Source organism: Artemia franciscana, chromosome 12, assembly GCF_032884065.1.
Source record: "Artemia franciscana chromosome 12, ASM3288406v1, whole genome shotgun sequence".
Lineage (NCBI taxonomy): Eukaryota > Metazoa > Arthropoda > Branchiopoda > Anostraca > Artemiidae > Artemia > Artemia franciscana.
The window spans coordinates 14,399,124-14,423,378 of record NC_088874.1 but is presented as its reverse complement, the minus strand read 5'-3'; the positions used below and the strand labels follow the sequence as shown (position 1 = coordinate 14,423,378).

At 35.1% G+C, this 24,255-nt stretch overlaps 1 protein-coding gene across 1 annotated transcript in view; it reads left to right on the top strand.

Moving 5' to 3' along the window:
- Positions 1 to 24,255, top strand: part of LOC136033722 (cleavage and polyadenylation specificity factor subunit 1-like) — a 97,205-nt gene that overhangs the window by 17,959 nt on the left and 54,991 nt on the right. Inside the window, exons 4-9 of the mRNA XM_065714613.1 lie at positions 2,591 to 2,753; positions 5,581 to 5,831; positions 7,643 to 7,824; positions 11,038 to 11,179; positions 16,580 to 16,848; positions 22,732 to 22,857. Coding sequence (XP_065570685.1) covers positions 2,591 to 2,753; positions 5,581 to 5,831; positions 7,643 to 7,824; positions 11,038 to 11,179; positions 16,580 to 16,848; positions 22,732 to 22,857 — 1,133 coding nt within the window. The remainder of the gene's footprint in view (positions 1 to 2,590; positions 2,754 to 5,580; positions 5,832 to 7,642; positions 7,825 to 11,037; positions 11,180 to 16,579; positions 16,849 to 22,731; positions 22,858 to 24,255) is intronic.

Here is a 24,255-nt window from a genome sequence, read left to right as displayed (position 1 = left end):
AATATTTAAATTCCGAACTTTTATTTTGGTGTCAACTTTCTGTACTTTCGAGTGAATTAGAATCAAAATAAGAAGTTTAGACCAGAAAGAGTCGTCTTAAGATATCAAAATTAAAATGAATGATTGTTTTGCTATTTTCTAGAGAATGAATATCTTTGTTTTCAATTTTTGTTTGTACGTTGGGGTCTTTTTTTCCCAAGGATTTGCAGATGTAAGCATTAGGCAAACGGAACAAAACAGTTTCTGAACCCCTTTAGACTGTCTGGAAAAAATAGCCCATTTTCGCGTCCCATTTCTGGGAAATCATCATTATTTTCCCTCATTTTTCTAATCCATTGGCATCTCCGAACGATCCCTGAATGTTTTAAGCGAATTGGATCCCCCAAGATGAAAATGTCTCTTTTTTATACTATAAACCCATTGCTCTCTGAACAGTAGACATTTTGCATAATTTAGACACCTTGCCTCTGGGACTTTGAGGGTCATCTCATTCCTGGAGGTATATCTATTGGACCTGTCGACCAATGCGAGAAAAATAGCTAATGGAAATTCTGATTCGATGTATTGGGGGCCTTATGGGGGCCTTGGGGTAAAAAAAGGCACGCTTGAGGGGTGATTGCCCTACGATTACTTTCTTTCACTAAAAAGGGCACTAGATCTTTGAGTTTTTTAATTAAGTGATTAAGTTTCAGTTTTTCAATTAAGTTTGTTCTTTACAAAGTCAACGTTTTGCTTCTATCAGCAACACTTTGGTTTTATCATCCTTTTTTTTCCTTTCCACTGATTTCAGCTTATTGCTTGAAAGTGGTAAATATCTAACCTCAGCGGTTTTTGTGGAAAGTTCTTACCTCAGGCCAGATTGATGAATATGATATTAGATTTTAAAGAGCTGCGCAAAATGCTTATCTGGGGCCAAAAAATATTTTTGGTAGTAATTGAGCCAGAGCCTACAGTGTGTTGGTTGAAGTGGAGTTTTATACACTTTGTCAGAGGGGATTATCTAAAGTTATGCAGCTAAGCTTTGGTTCCCTCGAGCCATGTTTCTGCTTCCGACCGGAAAGCTCCGTTCTAGCAGGCAAGTACCAGGTACCAGCTTCAAATTGATATCGAAGTAAAATCGGAAAGTGCTTAAGATTTGCGACGGTTAGTTAGCCCCATCGTGAAAGAAATTTGAGATTTCATTTGCTACTTTCTAAGTTGTAATATTAAAAAGTTAGCCCACGGAAAGAAAATTTAATTTTGAACCAAGACATATAGATTATTTTCAACGCTGATCAGTATTCCTTGATGAGCTGATCAAAGTATATGACGTTAGTTTTTTTGCACTAAAATTTGTTCATGCGATACACCACTTTAAAATTTCAAGGGGTTGACAACTTTAGTATTTTGGTACACGTTAGAAAAAAGTCTGGCTCAAATTTAAGACAAGGGAGGGAATTGTAAGTAACAATTGCCTCTTATGCCTTGGTCATCCTTGCGACGTGGGTCGGTAACTTCTGCTAGTTGGTGTAGTACCTATTATTTGCTTCTGATATATTTCCCTCTTTTTCTTATTTTACCTAGGCATGATTACTGAAGTAGAGGTCGTATAGGATTATTATAGGTATCATTTAAGCATAGCTTAAAAGGCCCAGTGCCTTTTCTATGCTGAGAATGAGATTACGCCGTATATTCTGGCGCAAAACAGCATTTTGGGCCAAATCAAGCGAAAATGCTAGTGAGTGAAAACATTTTTACTGCCAATAGATCGTAAACCATGTAAAAGTTGTATATAAAATCCATCTCTCCCCTTTTCCAATAAATGAAGTTATTCTTTACAATTTTCCCTATAATTTGTTCACTTACGAGTGATATAGCCACTACTCCTCAACTCCTTAAACTCGCACTTGATTTTTCTGAAGCATCTACCTCCAATCCAAGCCTTTGAACTTTAATGAACGGGACAGACTTTGTGTTGTTAATGGATTTTGCAGTTTCATGATTTTGTTTTATGTTAGCATTAAAATATACGTACTGGTTACTCTTTTTTTGGAGGGGGGGGATATAAAGGAGTAAAGGACCATAAAGAAAAAGTCGAGAAACAAACATACCGTTTGATTCACCAACTAGTAAATTGTATGAAAAATATTGGATATTATAAGAAGTTGGGAAATTCGAGATTTTATTAAGCACACGAGAGAAAGGGACAGGGTCTCAACCCCCGACCCTATATGCATGTCATCATCTGTATCAACCGTGTCAGATATAGGTATGAAACCAAAATTAAACAGGGTCGTCAACGTATCATCAGTGGGGTATCAAAGGACGTATCTCCATAATTGTATTTTCAGAAGAAAAAAAAAACCTCACAACTTTATTTTACTTCCCCTCCAATAACCATAAAATAAAAACGGATTGATATGCATTGATTTTACATAAAGTAAATTTTACATGTCCTTCTGAAAATTTACAATTATGGAGATACGTCCTTTTGATACCCGTTTGACGATATACAGAAGCCGACATGAAACACTATTTCATACCGTGTCATTATAATTTGTGTTGTTACTAACTTGCACTTACACAATGTACAATGATGCTTTCTTTCTAGGGCTGTCAAATTACGCATCAAAATCGCCTGTTCAAAACTCATATGTGATTTCTCTTTCTGATATGAGTGAGAAGATAGATAATGTCATCGATGTCCAGTTTTTGTATGGCTATTTTGAGCCAACTATATTGGTTTTATATGAACCCCAAAAAACATGGCCAGGGTAAGCTATTTCTTTTCTTCATTATTTTTTTTTTACATTTGGAAGTTGGTAAAAAGTAAAACTTTACTGCTGTAAATCAAAATAATTATTTGAAAACAATAGTGAAATGGATAATATTTTGATTGTGTTTATCCATAAGGGTTTAAAGGTTGTGAAATAGATATCCCTTGAATTTTGGCGAATCATGGATTTTTAATAAAAATCCAAATTTTTTGCTTTTTCATTTTAAAGCACAAAAAAGGTTTCAGCTGTTACCTCTTTTTAAAAGCAAATTTCAGTAATAGACTTAGTGTTTTGCTTGAATCATTCAAAAGGAAAAAAAACTTCTCTATTTAATCCATGCTTTTCTATCGAATTCATGCTGTCCATTTTATCTATCCGCTCTATTTTCCCTGTAAATCCTTCTGTTTGATCCATGCTCGTCTTGTAATTTTTCCTATGTGTATCTCTTATCATTAAATACTTATATCAAAAGATAGTTGGCGCTTATCCAAACGTCTAACGTTTGATTGGCCGTGTAAAAGGAAGAAAATAGCTAGAAAAGATAAAAAAAATTGAAAAACAATTTTCAAAAAGAAAAATCCAAATCACTTTTTGTGAGGTATTAAAGAGAATATTATCTGAGAGGTTTTCTTTAAATTATTTGTTTTTAATTTTAATTAAACATATGGTTTGTTAGTCTGTTGCTACCAGAGTGTGCACCGGTCATATTTTCATTATATAAAGAGTAAATTGTTGCTGAATTGTTGATCGTCTGCATTTCTACCTTGACTTCCGTGGCTAAGCACAAATTTGGCTCCAGACATTTATGTCTGGCCATGAAAGAGTAGAGAGACTTGCAGGTTAATGCCGCTTATTGATAAGAATAATCACGAAACATGAAAGTGGTGACAACTGGAGATTTCTGTTTCTTCTTCTTCTTTTGTTAGGTGTAGAAACGCTTTTCAATAATGTGATCATCGGAATCAAATTGCGAGTGGAGATTCCTTTTTCTTCTTCATGTTTGGAATAGTATGAAACGCTTACGCGTAATCTCATCAACGTAATTAAATTCGAAACCCCGCAGTGGATCGCTGGAGCTAAGTTCAAACTGTGGGTCCTAAGCTGACTTGAGGTGTTTTCCACTGACAAACTGGTTTCTTAAAACAAGATCGACGAAAGAAGTTTATAAAACTGAATTATTGAATCGCAACCTGTGAAACAATAAAGTTTACTGATACAATTCACGAATGGGTAAATTAATGATCTAAATCTACAGTCTTTTCGAGTGTAGCTGTTGAATTCACAATCTAGATTATGAACTTACAATTCCCCACTCCCCTTCTTTGTCATAGATTAAAATTTTGTTTAGTGTCATATCGGGAAAATCTAAATATTGGTTATTAGAAGGTCTAAGAATTTAGCCACGGAAATAGGATGGGTTTACCATGGAAGCAGGCAAGTGAAAAAAACAAACAAATTATTTGTTTGCGGTTTGACGACTTCTTGTATACGAATTTTGTGTTTTATGTTCATAATTGTCAGTGGAAAAGAATTTTGTAAATCTGGATTATAGGCGGAAGCGCGAATTTAAAATCCGGATTCAGATTTTACAATTCGGTTTGTGAGTGGATAAGGCCTTTAAAAAATCTATATAGATTATTTAAAAGCGGATAAAATTTTCTTTGTTAATAAGCCAATTAATCTGACCAGAAGTCTTATACCACTAGACTATAAATGATGGTAATACAATAATTGGAAAACTGAGACGATTTGCAGCTACGTAAGCAAAATGTCTTAACTTAAAGTTAGTCTTTGCAACTGTCAACCTAGAAACATAAATTTAGCGAGCCTAAGAAGACTAATTTAAAAGCCCAAGTTTAATTTGGGAATTCAGAGTTAGAATTTCTTGGAACGGTGAAAGTTACATGATCAAGTTAATCATTGCTTTCCTATTTAAGAGACTTTATTCCAGTAATTATATATTGACCATGCTTTTTCTGCTTCTTGGCTCCGTCAACGTTTGTTCAATTTGCTGGTGCTAACTTGAAATAAAGAATTGACGTATGTCAAAATGTATGGGAAATATATAATTTGGGCTCTATATTTGCACATTAGTGGGGGGGGGAGAGGGGCTGGGCACAGTAAACTGAAGGGCTTTTAAGAATAATTAACTACAATTTTTCTGCATATTATGAAGTACGATTTGTTTTCTTAACATATTTCCTTTTCAAAATGCCTAATTATACACTAGAGTGTCCCAACCCCAGACTCTCCTTCTACATACGCCCCTAGAACCCCGCACGAGATTCGCAAATGTATGGCTTTAAGTTGAATAACAACTTGATATGCTATTTGATACTAAGGATACACACATAGAAAATATAGGAAGAAAAAGATACCGTGGGGGAGGGGGAGGGATTGTTGGGTAGCGAAAATGGAAGCGCTTTTAGGAATGATTAACTACAATTTTTCTGCATATTATGAAGTAAAATGGTTCTTAACATGTTTCCATCTCAACAGCCCTGTTTATGTATTGATACTGAAAAGTTTGTGTAACTTGCAGCGTCCTGCTAACCAGTTTAGCTTCATTTAGGTAAACGGGAGATCAGGTATTATATTAGGTACTCTTTGATCTAGGCTTAATGAAACATGGTTTGTTCCAGCTATGGTTTGTTCCAAATCCCCTGGACACAACTACCCTTCTAAAGTACGACTAGGTGCTAACCCGCGAGAAGACTCTTAGACCACTGTGGCTTATTTCTGGAAAAGCATGAGCTTTCCTCTTTGGTTTTAGACACAGCAATATATTAGACCAATTTATTAAAACATTTTATTTTTTTTTCAGGCGTGTGGCTGTCCGGCACGATACCTATTGTATGGTAGGAATCAGCTTAAATATCCAGGAAAAGGTGCATCCAATTATTTGGTCCCTTTCAAACCTTCCTTTTGATTGTTTCCGGATCCTACCGATACCAAAACCGATTGGTGGTGCTATAATACTGGCGGTTAATTCAATCATCTATGCTAATCAGTCTGTACCACCGTATGCCGTTTCTGTGAACAGTGCTGCTGAAAGGAGCAGCAACTTCCCTTTAAGTAATTCTTTTTCTTCAAGGATATTTTCCTATTTTAGAAGCCTAGGAATTTTGGGTATAGGTTTTTGGGGTATATATAGTTTTTGGGTATAGGTCGGGCCGTTGACCTCCACTGGAAAAGAGACAATCTAGCAACACGAATGGAGGACTCGGTTTATGTATATATACATATATATATATATATATATATATATATATATATATATATATATATATATATATATATATATATATATATATATATATATATATATATATATTCCCTTTATTGGCCTGTTTGGGAATCCTAATTTACCACTGGCTTCTATGAGCATAAAATAACTAGCCTACTGGAATAGCATTTCAACTTTATACACTATGGTTAGGCTGAAGCTTTCCTATATTGCAATTCATTAAAAAAGAAAAGAACGCTTTTTTTAAGAATACAATCATCATAACTGTGATAAGTAACTATTGATTCCCAATTGACAGAATGAAAGCACTAGCATGTCCAGAAAAATTAAATTCAAGACTAAATTTTGTAAATTTTCATTTCAGTAGTTGTTTTACATTTTTCTCTGAAAGAGCTTGAAAAACTGATTTTTTTTTCATGGGAAAACCATAGCAAATTTTTCTTAAAAAAAAAGGCTTCTCCCATCTAAAGTTTCTGTGCATGAATGCTGACTCATTACTTTTAAAATCATTGACTCATTACTCTTAAAATCAGCTCCAGACATACTAATTCCTATGGGCCCTGTTTTCCTACATCATCAAGTTTGGTTCATCTTGAGTAAATTGACATAAAAAGACATATCTTGAGTAAATTGCGCATTACAAATATTTATAGAAGATTGAGCTTAAAACATTTTTACAAATGATTAACCTTTCTGAGTGAAAAATGTTCTGACGATTTCTTGAAAAATGTGAAATTATTATTTTAAAAGCTTATGGGTGGTGTTAATGAAGCATAACCCAAATTAATTTTCAAGTATTTCTGATATTGCCTAGAGTTAGTTTGACAATCGTCTAGTGCAAATTTCATTCAAGAATTATGTTGTTTGAATATTTAAAAAAGCCTAAATATCAAGAAAGCTCCTCCTGGATATTCAGCATGACAATTAGACATTTGATGTGAAAGAAAAGCAAAACAATTTGAATATTTAACCACATAGCACTATGGAGGATTTCAAAATCGCAGCTTATATTATTTATCTGTATAAGGCCAGAAGATGAAATGTCAAATCTATATGTTTGAAGTATCTGTGCAGGTTTCTAAAATAAATTTCTTCAAGAAAAATTTCTATTTGCTATTAGCGAAAGAGATCTGTAATGATGTTTCTAAAAAACATTGTACTTTCACGATTGCGGTGTTTTATTACGAAATTTCCCAGTATGAGTAAAGTAGTGTTTTTAATTGAGCATAGTTACCGTTGTTTTGTTTATTCGTAATTATAATTAATCGTTGCCAATTGTAATTGAGTGTCTTTTTATCTTATCCACAATCTTCTTTAACTTTTGTCAGGAAAATAATCGATTCTCGCCAGTAAATGCTTAGATGTTTGGCTGAACCTGTACAAAAAATTGAAACACGATTTAGCAACTAATGACTCAACTGGGCCGACGTAAACTACTTAATAGTGACACCTGTAACGATAAAACTAGTAGATAAAGAAGAGGAAGCCGAGTGATTATATAGTTCCTTTTTAAAAATGGGTTATAAATTTGGCAGAACTCATCCTCCTTTTTAACAAAAAACCACTTTCCAGTGTTTGGAAGTCGGGACTACCTTCGGGTACATAAAGGACTTTATTTTTAATTATAACTTTTTTTCAGAGCCATATGAAGGTTTGAAAATATCCCTGGATTGTTGTGCAACAGCTTCTTTAAGTCCTGAACGTATTCTGATTTCTCTAAAAACTGGAGATCTGTATATATTGACTTTGCTGTCTGACCCTATGCGATCTGTTCGTGGAATCAACCTGGAGCGTTCAGCAAGTAGTGTTTTAACCACTTGCGTAAGTAATATTTAGGTAATACTCCACGCTCATGGTTCTCTTCTGCTTAATGCAGGGATGTCAATGCTGGTCGTGCCCAAAAGCACTTAAACGCGGAAACGACCTGAATTATTAATAATTCTATGTTACAATTTTAAACGAAACATTATTCCAAAATCAAGGACTTCCGATGCTAGTTTCACAACCTGACCAGCCCTTGGCTATCTTACGGATATTTTGTCCGCTTTGGTTATTTCGCTTTTCAAACGGTTTAGAAACCAGGGATGAGCAGGTGGATCAAAAACTTAAGTAATATTAACATTATAATAATACAAAAATGAATAAAAACTTTCTAATCCAGAATTTGCTTTACTCAGTAGAGGCTGGAGAGGCCACTTCTGATTCCTGTCATCTTCCGTATTTTTATCTTCCTCTCTCCTTCCCAATTTTATGACCTCAAATTGTACTGTTTTTTCGATTTCTTAAATACGAAATGCACTAAACCTGATTGTGTCTTCGTGAATTTCTCCACAGTCTGTACCCTAATTTAATCTATATCTAACTTAGTAAATCGTAGAAATTAGGAAACCAGAAATCTGGCTTCCGTGATCTCTAACGGACACTAAACACTGGGAAAGCCATCCTTGAGCGAGCTCCACAGCCTGACTAAAAAATCCAACCCCTACCCATGCACCATTCCCTATGAGATGGAATCAGCTCCTGACCCCGAAAAATAACACATACGACACTAGCTCTCACTTACTACCCACTTTGATTTATATCTGACAACATGACTATTTCATCTTACTGTCTAGATGAGAAGAATGAAGGTATAACATACCCAATAGCACATAGGTTGGGATGTTGGACTGTTCAAAAATCCAAAAAATGAAAACTACGGGGCTTACTCTTACTTTCAACCAAGTTTAGTTGAGATCTGAGTGACACTACTTGTAGATGTCTTCATGACAAAAATTTAGCAAATATCATTGATAAATAGTAAAAATCTTGTATGCGTATTTCTGGAATCGTTCTCGAGACATGAAAATTTGACGAAACTGAATTTAAACTTTCAATATGTTAGGTTTTTAGACGCTAGTTTTTTAGCTTTAGATGATGTATGCCAATTAAATTTAATTTTGGACGAACACACGTATCTTGAAGCTCAGTTTTGGTATATGTATTTTAATGGGTTTGCAATGAAGTCCACTGAAGTTTTCAAAGTTTTTCTGGTGCTTCAGAATCAGGTTTGCCATGTTTTACAAGAATAAAAGTGGACTTATTTTCCTTCCATAGTGATTTGTTAGTTATCATTGGAAACGTATTGACGTTCCAAGTTACAGGGCTTTCTAACTACGGCTCTAGTAACACTAAGCTTGATCTTCCTACCGAAAAGACCTGTCCTATCAGATACTGTTATTTTCCTGTGAATCAAGCAGTTCATAATAAAAAACTGAAAGTAAAGAGCTGTCTATGCCAATAGAAACTAAAACTCTGTAAAACGAAAGTTTGGCAGCAGAATAAAAATTTTCTATTTATAGTGATAAATATGTAAATGTAAATGTACCTGTCAAAAGTTATTCGCATAACTTTGTTTGTATGACTTCAGGAAAGGTGGGGGGAAACATTCCTCAAACCTGACCTGCTCTTGATAAAATTCGGAAGTTTATAAAACCCCCAGCATGATTTTTAGGGTTCCGACTGCGAAGATGGGACATTTCGTATCTTCCTGTCCAGGATTCGATTTTTTTTTTCTTTTTTTTTCTTCTTTTTTTTTATCACAGTCAGATTATTTAGTACAGACACAAATGAATTTTTGAAAAAAGGTCGGCCTGTAATAAATTCTTGAACTCAGGATCTTATGTAAATATTTAGGTCAAGGGCATTTTAGGTTTTCCGGGAGATAATTCTGATTAACAACCCCTTCTTGTGCAAATGACTGATTTGGATAATTTCAGATGAAAGAGTATATTGGTGAAATGCATTAAAAAAAGGCAAAAATGCTCTCCACTGTTGGAATTTGGACTGCATTAAAGTTAATCTGAGACAGCTCTAGAATCCTTGTCTCCTTCTATTTTTGTATACAAATAAACACATTATGCAATTTGTACATTCTAGGCCAAAGGATTAATTGATAAACTTTAAAAGAAAGAAAGGACGTATTTTAACACTGAATTGAACATTGAGAGCAGTTATAATCTGCATAATGAAGTGCTGCATAATGTCCCTCTAAGACTACGATTACAGGTGTTGGTCGGATCGAAATGACGGTAACGAAATTTGGACGAGGGCTCATTTAGACGGAAATTGCGAATCGTGCAAATACAAGGGTCGTTTCCGTAACAGGAACTAATGGGGGTTTACAAGGCTCCCTTCTGTTTATTTTTAGTCTCGAGGCTCCATTTTGAAAAAAAATGTCATGTGAGAATAAAAGTCAAAACAGTTTGCAGTGAGTAAAAATGAAACATATAGAGATCGTGTTTTTCGGTGCGGAATTGCCTGGAATATCCTTAACTAAAAAAAAATTAAAGTAAAGAAATATATTAAAACTTAAAAAAACGAACAGAAATCATGAGGGGACTGTCATTGCTCACAAACCCCATGTTTATCCTAAAGCTTTACAGTTTTCAATCAATGCTTCGAGAGCAAATACTCGAACACAAGAGGTTCTGGGTTAAAGGGTTTTTTTTTTTTATTAAATTTAAGTAATACAATTTTTAGCTCAATCATTTTGAAAGGTAATTGGTACATTAAAATGATGGCAGTCAATAGTAATTGCCAGTTGGACTTTAGTGTGAAGAGTGGAGGATTGAGAGGAAGGAGAATACTCACCGTGTACACGGGTATTTCTTCTTGTTTCGGTTTCAATGTCTCTGTAGGAGTAATTGCAGTAAAAAAACAAAATAAGAATAAAAATGATGGTAGACTAATATTGATTATCTATCTGTATACTGTATCTGCTTGAAAGTTCTGCTTGGATCACCGGCTTCTTAATGAAGTATCTTAAACCCTGATCTCACCTAGAGAAGTTAAATAGTCTTTGTTTTCCTCCGTGATAGTTTTTTTTTTGTCACGGAGTGATATTGCCAAGTACAAATTGCATCTTTTGGAAAGGGAAGTCTTATCTTTGCATTATTCCCTTGTAGACTGTGCAGCTCACCCAAATCTTTCTTGTTAAGTTTAAAATCTTGATTGTACTATTTTGTATTTAGTTAGTTTTTGTTTTATTTATAGGTTACAGTTTGTGAAGAAAACCACATATTCTTGGGATCTAGACTTGGCAACTCTTTACTTTTGAGATACAAAGAAACCGCATCGGCAAAACGCAACCCTGTCACTCAGCCCTTAAACAAGAAACAGAGAACTGGCTCTGACGGTACTATTTTGTGTTTTTTAGATGCTTATTCCTATTAGATTTGCTGCAACAGTTCCAGAGCGTATCTAAGAACACGTTTTAGTTAGATTGGGATGCAAACAAAAGGACAGCTCTTGACTTGAGAAAATTTCATAGTACTTTTGGCGTAACTTCTTGAAAATGTTCTAGTATTTTGAACAAATAACTGATTATTCAAGTAATTTAACACTTGAGTTTTGTAAATTTTGTTTCTAATGTGAATAAATTGAAAATTTTTCACCGTCCATTATTTGGGCAATATTTTTTTTTTGTTCCAAGGTTTTGACGAAAAATATTGATAGAATTTTTCCTTTTGCTTGAACAGTTATTTAGCAAAAAAAAGAAAGAAAAATGTGTTTTCAATTAGAAATAAACAGTAGGGGAGCTCAGGGTTGTTTTGGACAAGGGTTGTTTCGGACACTCCAATTATAAAATCGAGTTTTACACGAAAAATTATGCCAAAAATCAAGATCAAGTATTGAAGAGTGGCCGACTTTGTGCAAAAGTTTTAAAAGTTTTCTAACCCGTGTTTCAAAGATATTCCCTGTGAACCACTTTATAAGGTATTATTTTTATTTCAACTGACATGCGCCAGGCTGTGTAGCTGTGTTGTTTACTTGTGTACATAGTTGAACGTTTGCATGTGCTTTGACTTATCATGTCGCTAGCTACAGCTAGTCACAAATTGGACTTACCTGAACTATTTTTTTTTCTAGAAGCCATTTTTTTAAATGGTCTTTGTAGGGTTGATACGGACGCCATAGTTGGATTGGTTCGGACGAAGTTTTGAAAGTGTCCAAAACAACGCTAATTTGTTAAATTCACCCAGGAGAGTGGATACCAGCGCAAAGATAGACACAAAGGCCATTTATAGCATTCGATACATGCATCTGTGTTTAGCCCAACGATATAGGCTACGGCTTTGCTTTTGATGTAAATATGAGCCAGTCCACACTTCTGACCTACGAATAACGTGGACATACCACTCGATACCTTTTTTTATGTTCTTTCCATGCTCTTCATGCTCTTTTCCTTTTTCATCCTGGGAAATCAAGGCACTAGCTTCGATAGACTGGACGGCTGCATTCCTCAAGTGGAAGAGGGAGTTTTTATCAGATCCTCCGGGGCAACAAGTCAAGCTGGAGCAAGTGGTTTCAACGACCAGGGAGGTTCTTCGATAACCTTGCCTCAGTCTATGCTGAATACCAAATTGCTCCGCAATGTATTTGGAACACCGATGGAACAGGTGTCCCAACTGTATTACCACCTCCTTAGAGTGCTTGCCAAGAAAGGCTAGAAGCAACTGGCCTAAACGAAATCAGTAGAACGCGGTCAAAATGTAATGATTGTTTTTTTTTTTTGTGTGTGTCTGCGAATGGTAACCACATGCCTCCGGTTTTGTCTTTCCAATGGTTAATTTTCAACCATAGACGATAAAAGATGAGCCCGGGTGCTTTGGGACCAGCTCATCCAAGTGGTTGGATTGACATTTTCTTGGAGACGAACATTTTGTTCGTCAACATTAAAAAAAGAAACCAAAAACTTACTGTTACTAGACAATCATGACAGTCACCTGGACATCTAAGTAGTTAACTACCGCAAAGAAAATGCGATAATGTTACTTACCTTCCATCCTCACTGCTCGTATCGCTTGCAAGCTTTGGCTGTTTCGGTCTATAGACCATTCAAACAGCGTTGGGAAGCCGCTTTAATGGATGGTTGAAACCATCCAGACCAACGTATTTCTATATATAAGGCAGCAGAGCTCAGCCATGTTCCATACCTCGAGAAGTTCAGCATGAATAATATTGTGAGCTGGGCAGCCATTCTCAACTTCCTATGCCAGATCCACGTGAGGCAGACCGAGGTACTGACGAAACTCAAGAGCCTTTTGTAGTCTTTTCCGTATCTCCTGAGCAACTAAGACCAGCTCCCCATGTGCCACCTACAACTAACCAGGGTAGAGGAGTAAAACAGAGAAGAAAAACAAGCATACTTACAGAAACACAGGAAATAGAAGAACTAGAGCGAATAGTAGAAAATAGAAGGAGATCTCCGAAGAAAATTGTCGCCACCCTTCCAGAGAAAGCAAGATTGCGGAGGATTGCTGACCATGGTGAAGATAGTGATGATAAATTAAAAGAATATCTATTCATGCATGATAGTTCTGATTAATCTCTACGTCCCGAAGAAACGGAACCTGATGATCTGTTTAATGTAAATATCCTAGCTGCTGGAAACGTTTTTATATTGAACCAGTAGCAGAAATTGGTGATTATGACGTGGAGGTGATGTTTCTAATAAAAATGGGACGAATCTCACTTTTCCTAATCCCATTGACCAAGCTTCAGTTTCAAAAGACGATATTGTCTTGAAGCTTCTGTGCCCAGTTTTGACAGGTTGTACAAAGAGAGCTGCGAAAGCTCTTGGCTTCAACTTTGATTTTTCCAAGCTTAACATTCACTAAAAAGAAATTTTTGGATTAAGATGTCTAATAATAATTGAAAGTTTTATAGCTATATTACAAAGTGTCAGAAGCAATCCGTGCCATGTCCGAAACAGCCCCGCACTGTGGGGTTGTTTAGGATGATTGTGTTTTGTTTTTAAACCGTTTCTGGAAAAAGCTGTGGAGATAAAAGTTGGAAAAAATTCTTGTAGATGCAAAATATTTGGACACACATTGGGGTTTTTGAAACGGTGAGATATGTCTGCTAGTTATCGAAATTTTGTTTTTAAAGAAAAAAAAAATGTCCGGGTCAACCCCAAGCACTAACCCCTAACCATTGAGGGAATATCGGTTTGTGGTAGATTTCTCTCAAAATAAAGTCCAAATTCTAAACTGCTTCATAAAAGATAATTCAAAATAATTACGCAAAAACTTGAATTGATGGGAACATTTCGATTGTATTTTGGAAATCAGCGTGAAACATTTCAGTATTTTTACATATTTTAGTTTTTTAGCAAAAAAGAAGGAAAAAAGAAATACTTGATTGTATGCATGGGAAATATATGCATGAATGAAAATAATGATCGAAAAGTGCCCTTATTGTTTCAAAATTAAACTTGTTACCTTCGTGCAGGTTAAGTCATGCCTACACATTCTATTTAACTCGTGGTGTTAGAATAGGGGAGAAATTGTTGTACAAATTTGGCTTATAAAACTGTTTGACTTGTCGGCAGTTTAAGAATGTGTAAGAAATAACACATATTTTTACACATTTTTTAACAGTCCCAGTCCGCATATCCTCCTGTGCTATCAAATTATTGTCATAGATTCTTTTTTTTATCAGAGTACCTTAGAATGCGTATTTTTATACTAGCCTTTGGGTTTTATGATACTTACTGAATCACAAAACATTTTATTTAAAGGTATTTCTTTCGTACATTGTGTGTCAATAAACATTGTCATCATCCGTTAAATCATTTTTTAGAGTTCCTTTAAGTCCGTTTATCCAAAAATTAATTGGAAGTAATTGAAAGCTGGTTAGTTGGCAACTTAAGTTTAAAATGCTATTAAGTTAACGAACGAGTTAGTCTTGGAGACATTAGGATACAGTACAGTCATTAGGATATTACCTATAATTAGCACTAATAGTAAAAAGTTGCAATATTTTTCCATCAGGCACTAAATAATTTGTTGGAATATAATTTGCTCAAGCATGGAAGCAAACAGGGTGCATAGTAAAAGTATTAGGAGTAATGTCCAACAAAATTGTTTTATATTAATTTTATTACGTTTTTATGTCAGACAAAAATTTCGGGAGGGGGGTTGTCATCCCCCCTCCCTTCCTCCCCCATTCATACGGCCGTGACTTCGCTGGCTTTGAATATGCTTGGAAACATTTCTAAGGAAGGTCCTGTCTGATGGTAGAGTGGCAATAGATGTGTACTGTAATCAGCTGACATTTCGACCGGCCGACTTCTCAAACTTGGTACGATACTGGGCTGCCTAGAGGCTGAAAGTATCAGTATTACGTTTAACCCGCTTCAGCAGGAACCCCATGTCAAGTAACATTTAGGTATCAATGTAAAGACAATCGCAGAACCGTCTTTCCGAGTTTTTCTCTGCTTTTTGCTTTCTAGGCTTGGTCAAAGTTATCTGTCTTTTAATGCGAAAACAATGCAAACATAATTTATTATTGGCTTTCTGCAAATTGTTGAAAACTTTGACCTAGAATTTGGATTTTCTTTGTAAATTTTCGCCTTCAGTAGACCGCAAACTCGTTATTACCACTTTAATTTTTTTTTACCAAAAATAAATATACCCAAACAACTGTAATAAATTTTTTGTTGCTGAAAACCTGAAATTGTATTTCAATGCAAAGTTTTAATTTTATTTGGAAGCTTTTATTTGAATTGATAGGCTTTTGAAAGCCATGTAAAAAAAAGAAAAGCAAAATGAAAATATGAATGCTGAGCTTTATATAAGCCAGAGGTGTTAAGAATTCAAGCTATTGCGGAAGGATTTTCATTCACTCACATATCAAACAGTTCGTGGTAACGAACTGTAAGGAGCGACCTGGCTCAATAGTAACCGAAACTCTAAAAAAAGAAATTTTGATACCAATAGATAGATCAAAGGAATTGGATTTTTATACTGACTTGAAATATATGTTTCGTCAAGTTTAGTCTTTCCCATCAAAAGTTACGAACCTGGGAATATTTGCCTTGTTTTTGAAAAAAGGACAACCATCCTGTAAAAGTCATAAAAGTACACAGTACAAAAGTACATCATGGAAGTACACAGACGTTTTCAGAGGGGGGATTTTTTGGTGGGGGGGGGGGGGGGGGTTCAGGGGGAGAAGGTTACGTGTGAGGATTTTTCCATGGAGGAATTTTATATGGGGGAAGGGAACTTTCCATGAAGGGAATGTCGGATTTTCCAGCATTTATTTCAAAAAGCGATATGAAATTAAATAAAAGAAAACAAGTTTTTCAACTGGAAGCAAGGAGCAACATTAAAAATTGTTCCAAAAATTGTCATTTGTTCCAAAGAATTGGAACAAAATTCGAACTTTACCGTAAAGAAGAGGGATTGACGAGGGGGTGAACCCCCTCATATACCTAATAATTTATCTTCGTTTTAAGTTTTATTCTTGCTCTTTCTTCTCAGTTGAAAAAATTTGTTTTTAATTTAATTTTATTTAGAAAACCTTTCTTTTTACAAACAAATACACTCGAGATCATTTCTCTGATCTATAGGTTTAATGAGAGGAAACAGAATAAAGTCTCACCGCAGACAAAAAAAAAAGTTTGTCATTTAAGAATAACTAACAACTTCCTAAAACCTTAATAAAATGCACATAATTGTAAGTCATGAAATAACCAAGTAATATAGATGTCTAGTGAGAACTGTTTTTTAATTCTGGTATTTGGTTTAAGGAGGCTGGATGGAAGTCGATCAAAGTCCAATTGATATTGCATTATATGGCTCTGAAGTGGCTGCGACACAAGCCATCGTTCACTACCAATTTGAAGTATGTGATAGTCTGCTTAATATCGGACCTTGTGGTAATGTAGCCGTTGGTCAGCCATTCCTGCGTTCTCAAGAATTTGAATGCAGTATAGATCCAGATATGGAGATTGTTACTACTTCTGGGTATGGAAAAAATGGTGCTTTATGTGTTCTTCAGAGAACAGTCCGACCTCAGGTATTCTTTAATTTCTTTCATATTTGTGGCAGTCATCACAAATAGAAGAAAGATATTCGATATATCTGTGAAGTTAATTTGAAAGAATCCAAATTATTGCAAAGGGAGTCGAATTTTAGCTGCATTTAGTAGCTATATTTTCAGTGCTCGTATATATGGGACCTTATTGAATTTTAACTTTGAAAAGATTATTTAAAGGGACTGCAAAAAGAACCTTTACTGAATCTGGTATTATAGAAAATAGAATGTATTTTGCTGACGCAAAGACTACACAATAATAGTATGACGGGACTAGACCCGCAAGTTCCAAACCGGCGGTGCTGATCTCTGTTTCGTGGCCCTTCAGCTAGGAGGTGCAATGGGGGGCTGGGGCCAGCTATCCTGTGCTTTCGCACACCCTTCCTGCTTACCTTCCTCAGATTTCTCCAGGTACCCATTTAAAGAAGGATAGACTCTTGCTGAGCTTACAGAGTCATGCCACTGACCCCTGTCCCAAACCAAATAACTGGCTATGCCAGGGATCGAACCCATGCCCCTTGGAAAAAGAATTCTCAAACCAGTGTGCCAGCCACTTAACCAGGACGGCTTCATGTTATAGTGTATTATATTTTAAACAAATTATGGTATATTTATTTATTAAATGTTTTTCTAACTAAGAAAAATCACTTATAAAGCCATGAAACTACAGTTATAGAACTATTAAGTCCGTTTTTTATTTCATCTTTTCTTTCTTTTTTTTTTAATTAACTTTTCTTGCATTATGTTTTTCTGATAATCTATTCTTATTATTGATATCTGGAAGGTGTAATTAATATAACTGTTAGGTTTTCTGAAGCCTCAAAACGGCAAATTTATGCTCAAATTTCCTAACTCTCCATGAGTCTTTAGAAAAATATAGAAGAGGGTTAAGTGGGGGGGGGGGTTAAACTTGCCAAATAGTTGAATAATGAGACAACAAGCATAAAAAAGAAGAAATGCTGGGTGTATATTCAGGGTTACCAACTTTTTGGGTCATGAATATGTCCCCTGAGCATCCAAAAATATGTCATTTTTAGCCAAATTATGTCCATATTTCGTCTAAAATATGTTCATAATATCTATCTTTTAATCCCAGAAACTCAAGCTTATTTTTCTTATCACTTGGGATATTAACCAAAAGACGCTTTGGAATCTTCTTTCAAATTGGCCAGTTAACGTAAAACGTAGTGAAAACAAAAAAGAATACGAGCACAAAAATCATAAAAAAAAGTGTAAACACTGGAAAATTACTTGTGGGAGCTTAAGGCTGATCTTCTAACGATAATACTTCTTGAAAGGTATGGTCAGCATAATACTCAGCATTGTCTCTTCCTTTCCTAGCTTTTTATCAATTGGAGTATTTCTTGCGTATTTCAAAATGTATAATCCAGGATTCCAGCGATGCTCCAGAACGCCAAGTCAGTTGCTTCACATTGATTAGCGACTAGTTGTTTGCAATAGAAGACCATTCTGTAATTTGGTTTTGATATTAGCAAGTAGCGTAAAGTGTCTTTCAACAGCTGCCGAAGAATAGACAGGCCACATAAAATCATAATAAAATCACAAAAATCCTTGTACTTTTCTTCCCCCTTGGCACTCTTACTTTTTCTTTTAGGCAGAACAGAAAACTGACGGATTTGCTTCTGCAGTGGTTACGCGAATAACAGATTCTTTTTCGTCAAAATGGAGTTCCTAAGTTCGTCAAGATCGCTTTGGGCCCTCTCTTGTTGAAATTTGGTTTCCCTGAGCAAGTGGGAAAACCGACTAGGCAGACACAATGCTGTCGTGCTCTCCACCAACGACAATTTCAGGATCCAAAAGCGACAGTGCTTTCAATATTTCGTCTTTGGGGTCAATTCTATTTCTGGTCAGGCTAACAGGTTCTACCATCTACGCTAAACAGTCTTCCCTAAATTTTTCCACTTTGTAAAAGTAGGAACTATTTTCTTAACTTGTTACCTCCTCAATTGCCCAAATTTTACTCTTGTCTTCTAAACGTCGACAATTTGAGCCTTTTCTTGATGTCATGACGTCCAAATGGACCTTAAAGTAGAAGTAGTGTCTTTTAAAATTCTGCTTTTTTACCTTTAACTCTTGCCTCGGCTTGTCTTTTTTCATTATGAAAGACATATCGTCGGACTTTTGTTTCTTTTATTTGTTCAGGGGTGGGAAAAAAAACTTCTTCCTTTGCCTCGGCTTATCTTTTGTCATTATAAAAGACATATTGCAGAACCTTTGTTTCTTTTAATTGCTCAGGTGGTGGGACAAAAACTTCTTTTCTTCCGACGATTTATCTAGTCCAGGCTTGTAATTTCCAAAAATATGGTAGGCATTGATGACCTTATCCTTGATCCTTGTCAAAATCTCAAACACAGTCATCATTCCTATCGTTTTCAATTTTGACACGTTTTGATTCTCTCTGTCCTAGTTGATTTTCATTGACTCGCTCACATGATGGGTTACGCATATCTGCTAACCGCGTGTGTCCTTGCTCTTCATTTTCACTTTTGACTTGCTCACATGCTTGGTAGTGCATGTCTTCTAACCGTGTATGTCTTTGCTCTTCATTTTCATTTTTGACATGCTTGGTGTTGGATGTCTTCTTACCGTGTTTGTCTGCTCTTCATTTTGAAACGCTCTAATTCTCGTTTTCATTTATCTTCTAACCGCGTGTGTCTTTGCTCTTCATTTTCATTTTTTGACACATTCTAGATTTCGTTTTCGTTTATCTTCTAACCGCATGTGTCTTTGCTCTTCATTTTAATTTTTGACACGCTCTAATTCTTGTTATACTAGCTGTTGGTAGTGTACCAACACCTGGTTGGTGGGGGCGCTTCGCGCCCCCCCCCCCGTGCGCGTAAGTCGTTACGCGCCATTGTAGTTGTGTCCCTGTGTCCCACCTGTGAATATAGAAATATATATATATATATATATATATATATATATATATATATATATATATATATATATATATATATGTTTTTAACTACGTAAAACTTGCGAATATACAACATTCTTTGATGTCCCATTGTCTGTGCATATAAATAGATTGTCAGGTTTACCGACTCTTGAACATGTAACATAAAATTGTCCATGGGAAAAACAATCCGTATTCAAATCTATACCTGATTATTCTAATGATTGCCCTTGAGCTTTGTTGATGGTGATTGCTAATCGAACATTCCCTGTGTCCCCGTCGTCATTTATATATCCCCCTGTGCCCCCGGCACCTCCCTTGTAGTTTAGTCCGTGTGTCCCGGTCGTCATTTATATTCCCAGTATCCCGGTCGTCATTTGTGTCCTAGTGTCCCAGTCTGTAATTTCTCTTTGAGCGTCCCAGTCATCATTTATATTCCCCGTGTCCCGGTGTCCCGGTCGTCATTTATATCTCCCGGTCATTATTTGTGTCCCAGTGTCCCAGTCTGTAATTCCTCTTAGAGTGTCCCGGTCGTCATTTATATTACCTGTGTCCCGGTTTTTAGTTTTCTTTTTCTTCTTGATTTTTCAGTTTTTTTCCTTTTTTTAGTTTTTTTTCTTTTTCAGTTTTTCGTTTTTTTAGTTTTTTTTATTAGTTTTTGTTTTTTTTTTCTTATTAGTTTTTTTTGTAGTTTTTACCTTTTTTTAGTTTTTTTTTAGTTTTTTTTCTTTTTTAGTTTTTAGTTTTTCACCTTTTTATTATTTTTTTAGCTTTTTTAGTTTTTTAGTATTTTCTTTTTAGTTTTTTTTGTAGTTTTTACCTTTTTTAGTTTTTTTTCTTCTTTTGCATTAATGCTAAAGCCAAGGCTCGAACCTGGAACCTCTCGGACCTGGAACATAACGCTTTACCAACTCAGCTACTACGGCTTGAATACATTCGTCTTTGAATTGGTATATGATGTGTCCCGGTCGTCATTTGTGTCTCGGTGTCCCGGTCTGTAATGACATACAGCTCAATCCTTATAATGACGTCAGTCGACAGACACACAAACAACTTATTTTATATATATATGTTTTTATATATATATATATATATATATATATATATATATATATATATATATATATATATATATATTATAAATAAATATATGTATATATATATATATATATATATATATATATATATATTATAAATAAATATATGTATATATATATATATATATATATATATATATATATATATATATATATATATATATATATATATATATATATATATATATATATATGTATGTATATATTTGTCGTCCCAATATGGATTACATGTAAATGTAATAAATAAATCTGGACGACCATAGAGACGAACATGCGCATTGGCATCTTGAGCATACTCATGCATATGACGCGGACTGCCAGGATTATAACGAAGGTAAAATCGTTACTCTTCCAATGTTAGTGGTATTACCGTCATTTACAACTGCATCTCGCAAATGAATGTATTCAGACCGGAGTTTGGTCTGATTCAGACGAATGAATAGCAAACGTTCTGATTCAATCTTTGCATTCATATCAACGGTGTATTGGCGAAACAATTGACAGTATTTTAAATATAATTCTCTTCATCCTGACGAATCATTAGTCTGTAGGCATAATAGTTCATTGCGCTGCATTTCTTATCCATTTCTTTGTTAGTAGCTGGATTTATCAATTTAATATTAAAATGATAGCCTTCGGCTCCATCCCCAAAAATGATAGGATATTGTAGGGCATCGTTGCATCGATGAGTTTCAGAAATTCTTGTCAACCGAGTGTTCCACCCTTGAAAAAACAATAGCTCGAGGTAAGAACTGATCGCCTAACATGACGATTGCCACTTCGTTAATTGCATATCAGTAGGCATCAAATCGATTGCTGTTTTGAACTGACGCACTAAATTATTATTTTCGTGGAAAAAATGTTGCAACTGGGAAACGATAGTCCATTCAACGTCGGGAGAAATTTCGCAACGTGCATTCAATTCAGCATTACTATCACTGATGAAGTACAATTGTAAAAACTTGTGATGCTTACCTGAAAATTGTAGAAGGGAACCTGCTCTATGATAAATTTGCGCTTTTACTTTGAGAGTAGGCATAAAATGACATTGATCTTCGATTTGGGCCCCAAACGACGTCATTTGGAAACATGAGTTTTATTTCCTGATGTTTGATAAAAAAAATATGCTCCGATTTAGAGGTATACCCAGTAAGCAAAGTTTCCAATGGCTCTGGTGGTGCAGCCAGTTGAGGAAGCTTAACTTTTCCCATTGTTTCACCATTAAATTTCAAGGCCTTGCAATAAGGACAAATTTCAGACATAGTCCCGATTTGAATATCTTGACTCAAGCTATAATCATCAGAAGGGCAGTACTTAAATGCCACTCGATAATACACGCATTGCTTTTATAATGCAGCGACATGCCTTCTTTTTTTACTATCTCTGTCAGCTCTGGTAGTTCCTCGAGACGTCTTCTTTTTTACTTTCTCTGTCAGCATCAAGTCTGGTTTCGCGTTGCTCTCGTGGCTCCTCGACATACCTTCGGTTTTTACTACATCTATCAGCCGCAGGCCTGGTTTCGCGCTTCTCTGGTAGTTCCTCGACACGCCTTCTTTTTTTACTTTCTCTTTCAGCATCAAGTCTGGTTTCGTGTTGTTACAGATATTGAGTCTTTCCGGCTAAAAAAAAAATAGATAAAATGAAAAAACTATGCAAAAAATTCAACTAGCAAAAAAACAACAACAAATAAATCAAAACAAATTCTACATTGCATTTAAAATCACGAAGTCGAAAAAGTTGTTTTAATGCTCAAAACCGTTTCCTGCAAAGAGTTCTGAAAAAAGCAGACATTTATATTTCTATTCATTCTGTTGTGGTTATCCTTTGTTAGTAAACGACATTAATTTTTAGATTATTACAACATTTGAAGTAACTGAAGTCAGAGCAATATGGACGGTTTATGGAGCCGGCCCACTGGAACCAGGACGGCATCCACTCCATTCACATCTGTTTATATCACGGGCTGAAAACACTATGGTAAGTTTGTTTTCCACTCTTAGAATCTAAAACCAAAAGATATTTTGGAAGAAAAAGCTGTTGAAACAAGTCCGACAGGAGAGGTTCAGAGGTTTTTTAAATGCTGGTACTGTTGGGTATACATGTTTCATATATTACGTTTAGTTTAATACCTGGAAAATGTCTTGTTTATTTTTTATTTTATTACAGTCGAGATTTACTATTTGCTGGATCAAAAAGAAAGCATGAATTGGCTGCATTTACAAGAAATTAAAAAAAAAGCAGATTTAAATGAACTTTATGTCTCTATCCCTGGTATTTTAGCTATTTGACTGGTTTGATTGCCAAGTCGTTTTAATCCATAATGCAAGCAATAGGGACAAGTTAGGAAGAAAATACGTTGCTGGTTTTGATTATAACTCGTTCAATATTTGTTGGAAAAAATATGCAATAGTTATTTGTCTTGGTATGTATGTATTCAGGTTGGTATATAAAGAACCTAAGACTCATTTTGTTTAATGGATTTGGGGAACGGGGACACTAGTATTTTTATTTTCAAGGTGTATATATCCCTTAAGGTAAGAGCTTAAGATTCCGTCAAGTCTTTTGACTAGAAACACGTATAGGAAATAAGGAATTTATTTGGGGAGAAAATTGTTGAATTTTTGTTTTTTCTGAGCAGACATATAAAATGAAATAAAATAATTTAACTCGTCCATACTTCCCAGAAGTTAAAGGCTGTAATACAATGCATAGTCCTGCATCTTTTCCCCTTGCATCCCTAAGCAACTAAAATAAACCCTAACCACACCTATTTTAAGTCGCCAAAAGTGTTTAATAGCCGCTGTTATAATCAATCAACCACACTCAATGCAAAATCTTTGTAAATTCTAATTTTTAGGCACCTAATATTTACGCTCCCACAACCATCCAAAATACCCATCCGAACCTTACATAACTCTCTCTTGGTAACTATCTAAACATAAAACTTTTGATGAAATATGGAGCTACTTCACCTCCTTTGATTTCAAGCCATTTCGAAGATCGATTCATGTCGTGTTCAATATAGTGGATGCAAAATTCGTCATCACCATCACACCCTTTATTCTCTTCAATTTCATTAAATTTCTTATTACATACCCTTGCAAACTTGTATTAAAATAAAATTAAAAGACATTCAGGAATGGTATCAGTTCAGGAATGTTGCTCCCAAGTATGCACTTTCTATGGGATGTTATATTTTGGTTCTTTTACATATCCTAGCTTCATACTTCTACAAACCTAGCCTGAGTAATAAAACAGAAGGAGCACACCTACGGAAAGATCCTCGGAATTTCAAACGTTTGTATTGTTGTGGTCAAATTAGTGATTAGCACTTCAAGTAAATTACATTTACAATGACATTAAATTAAATTACAA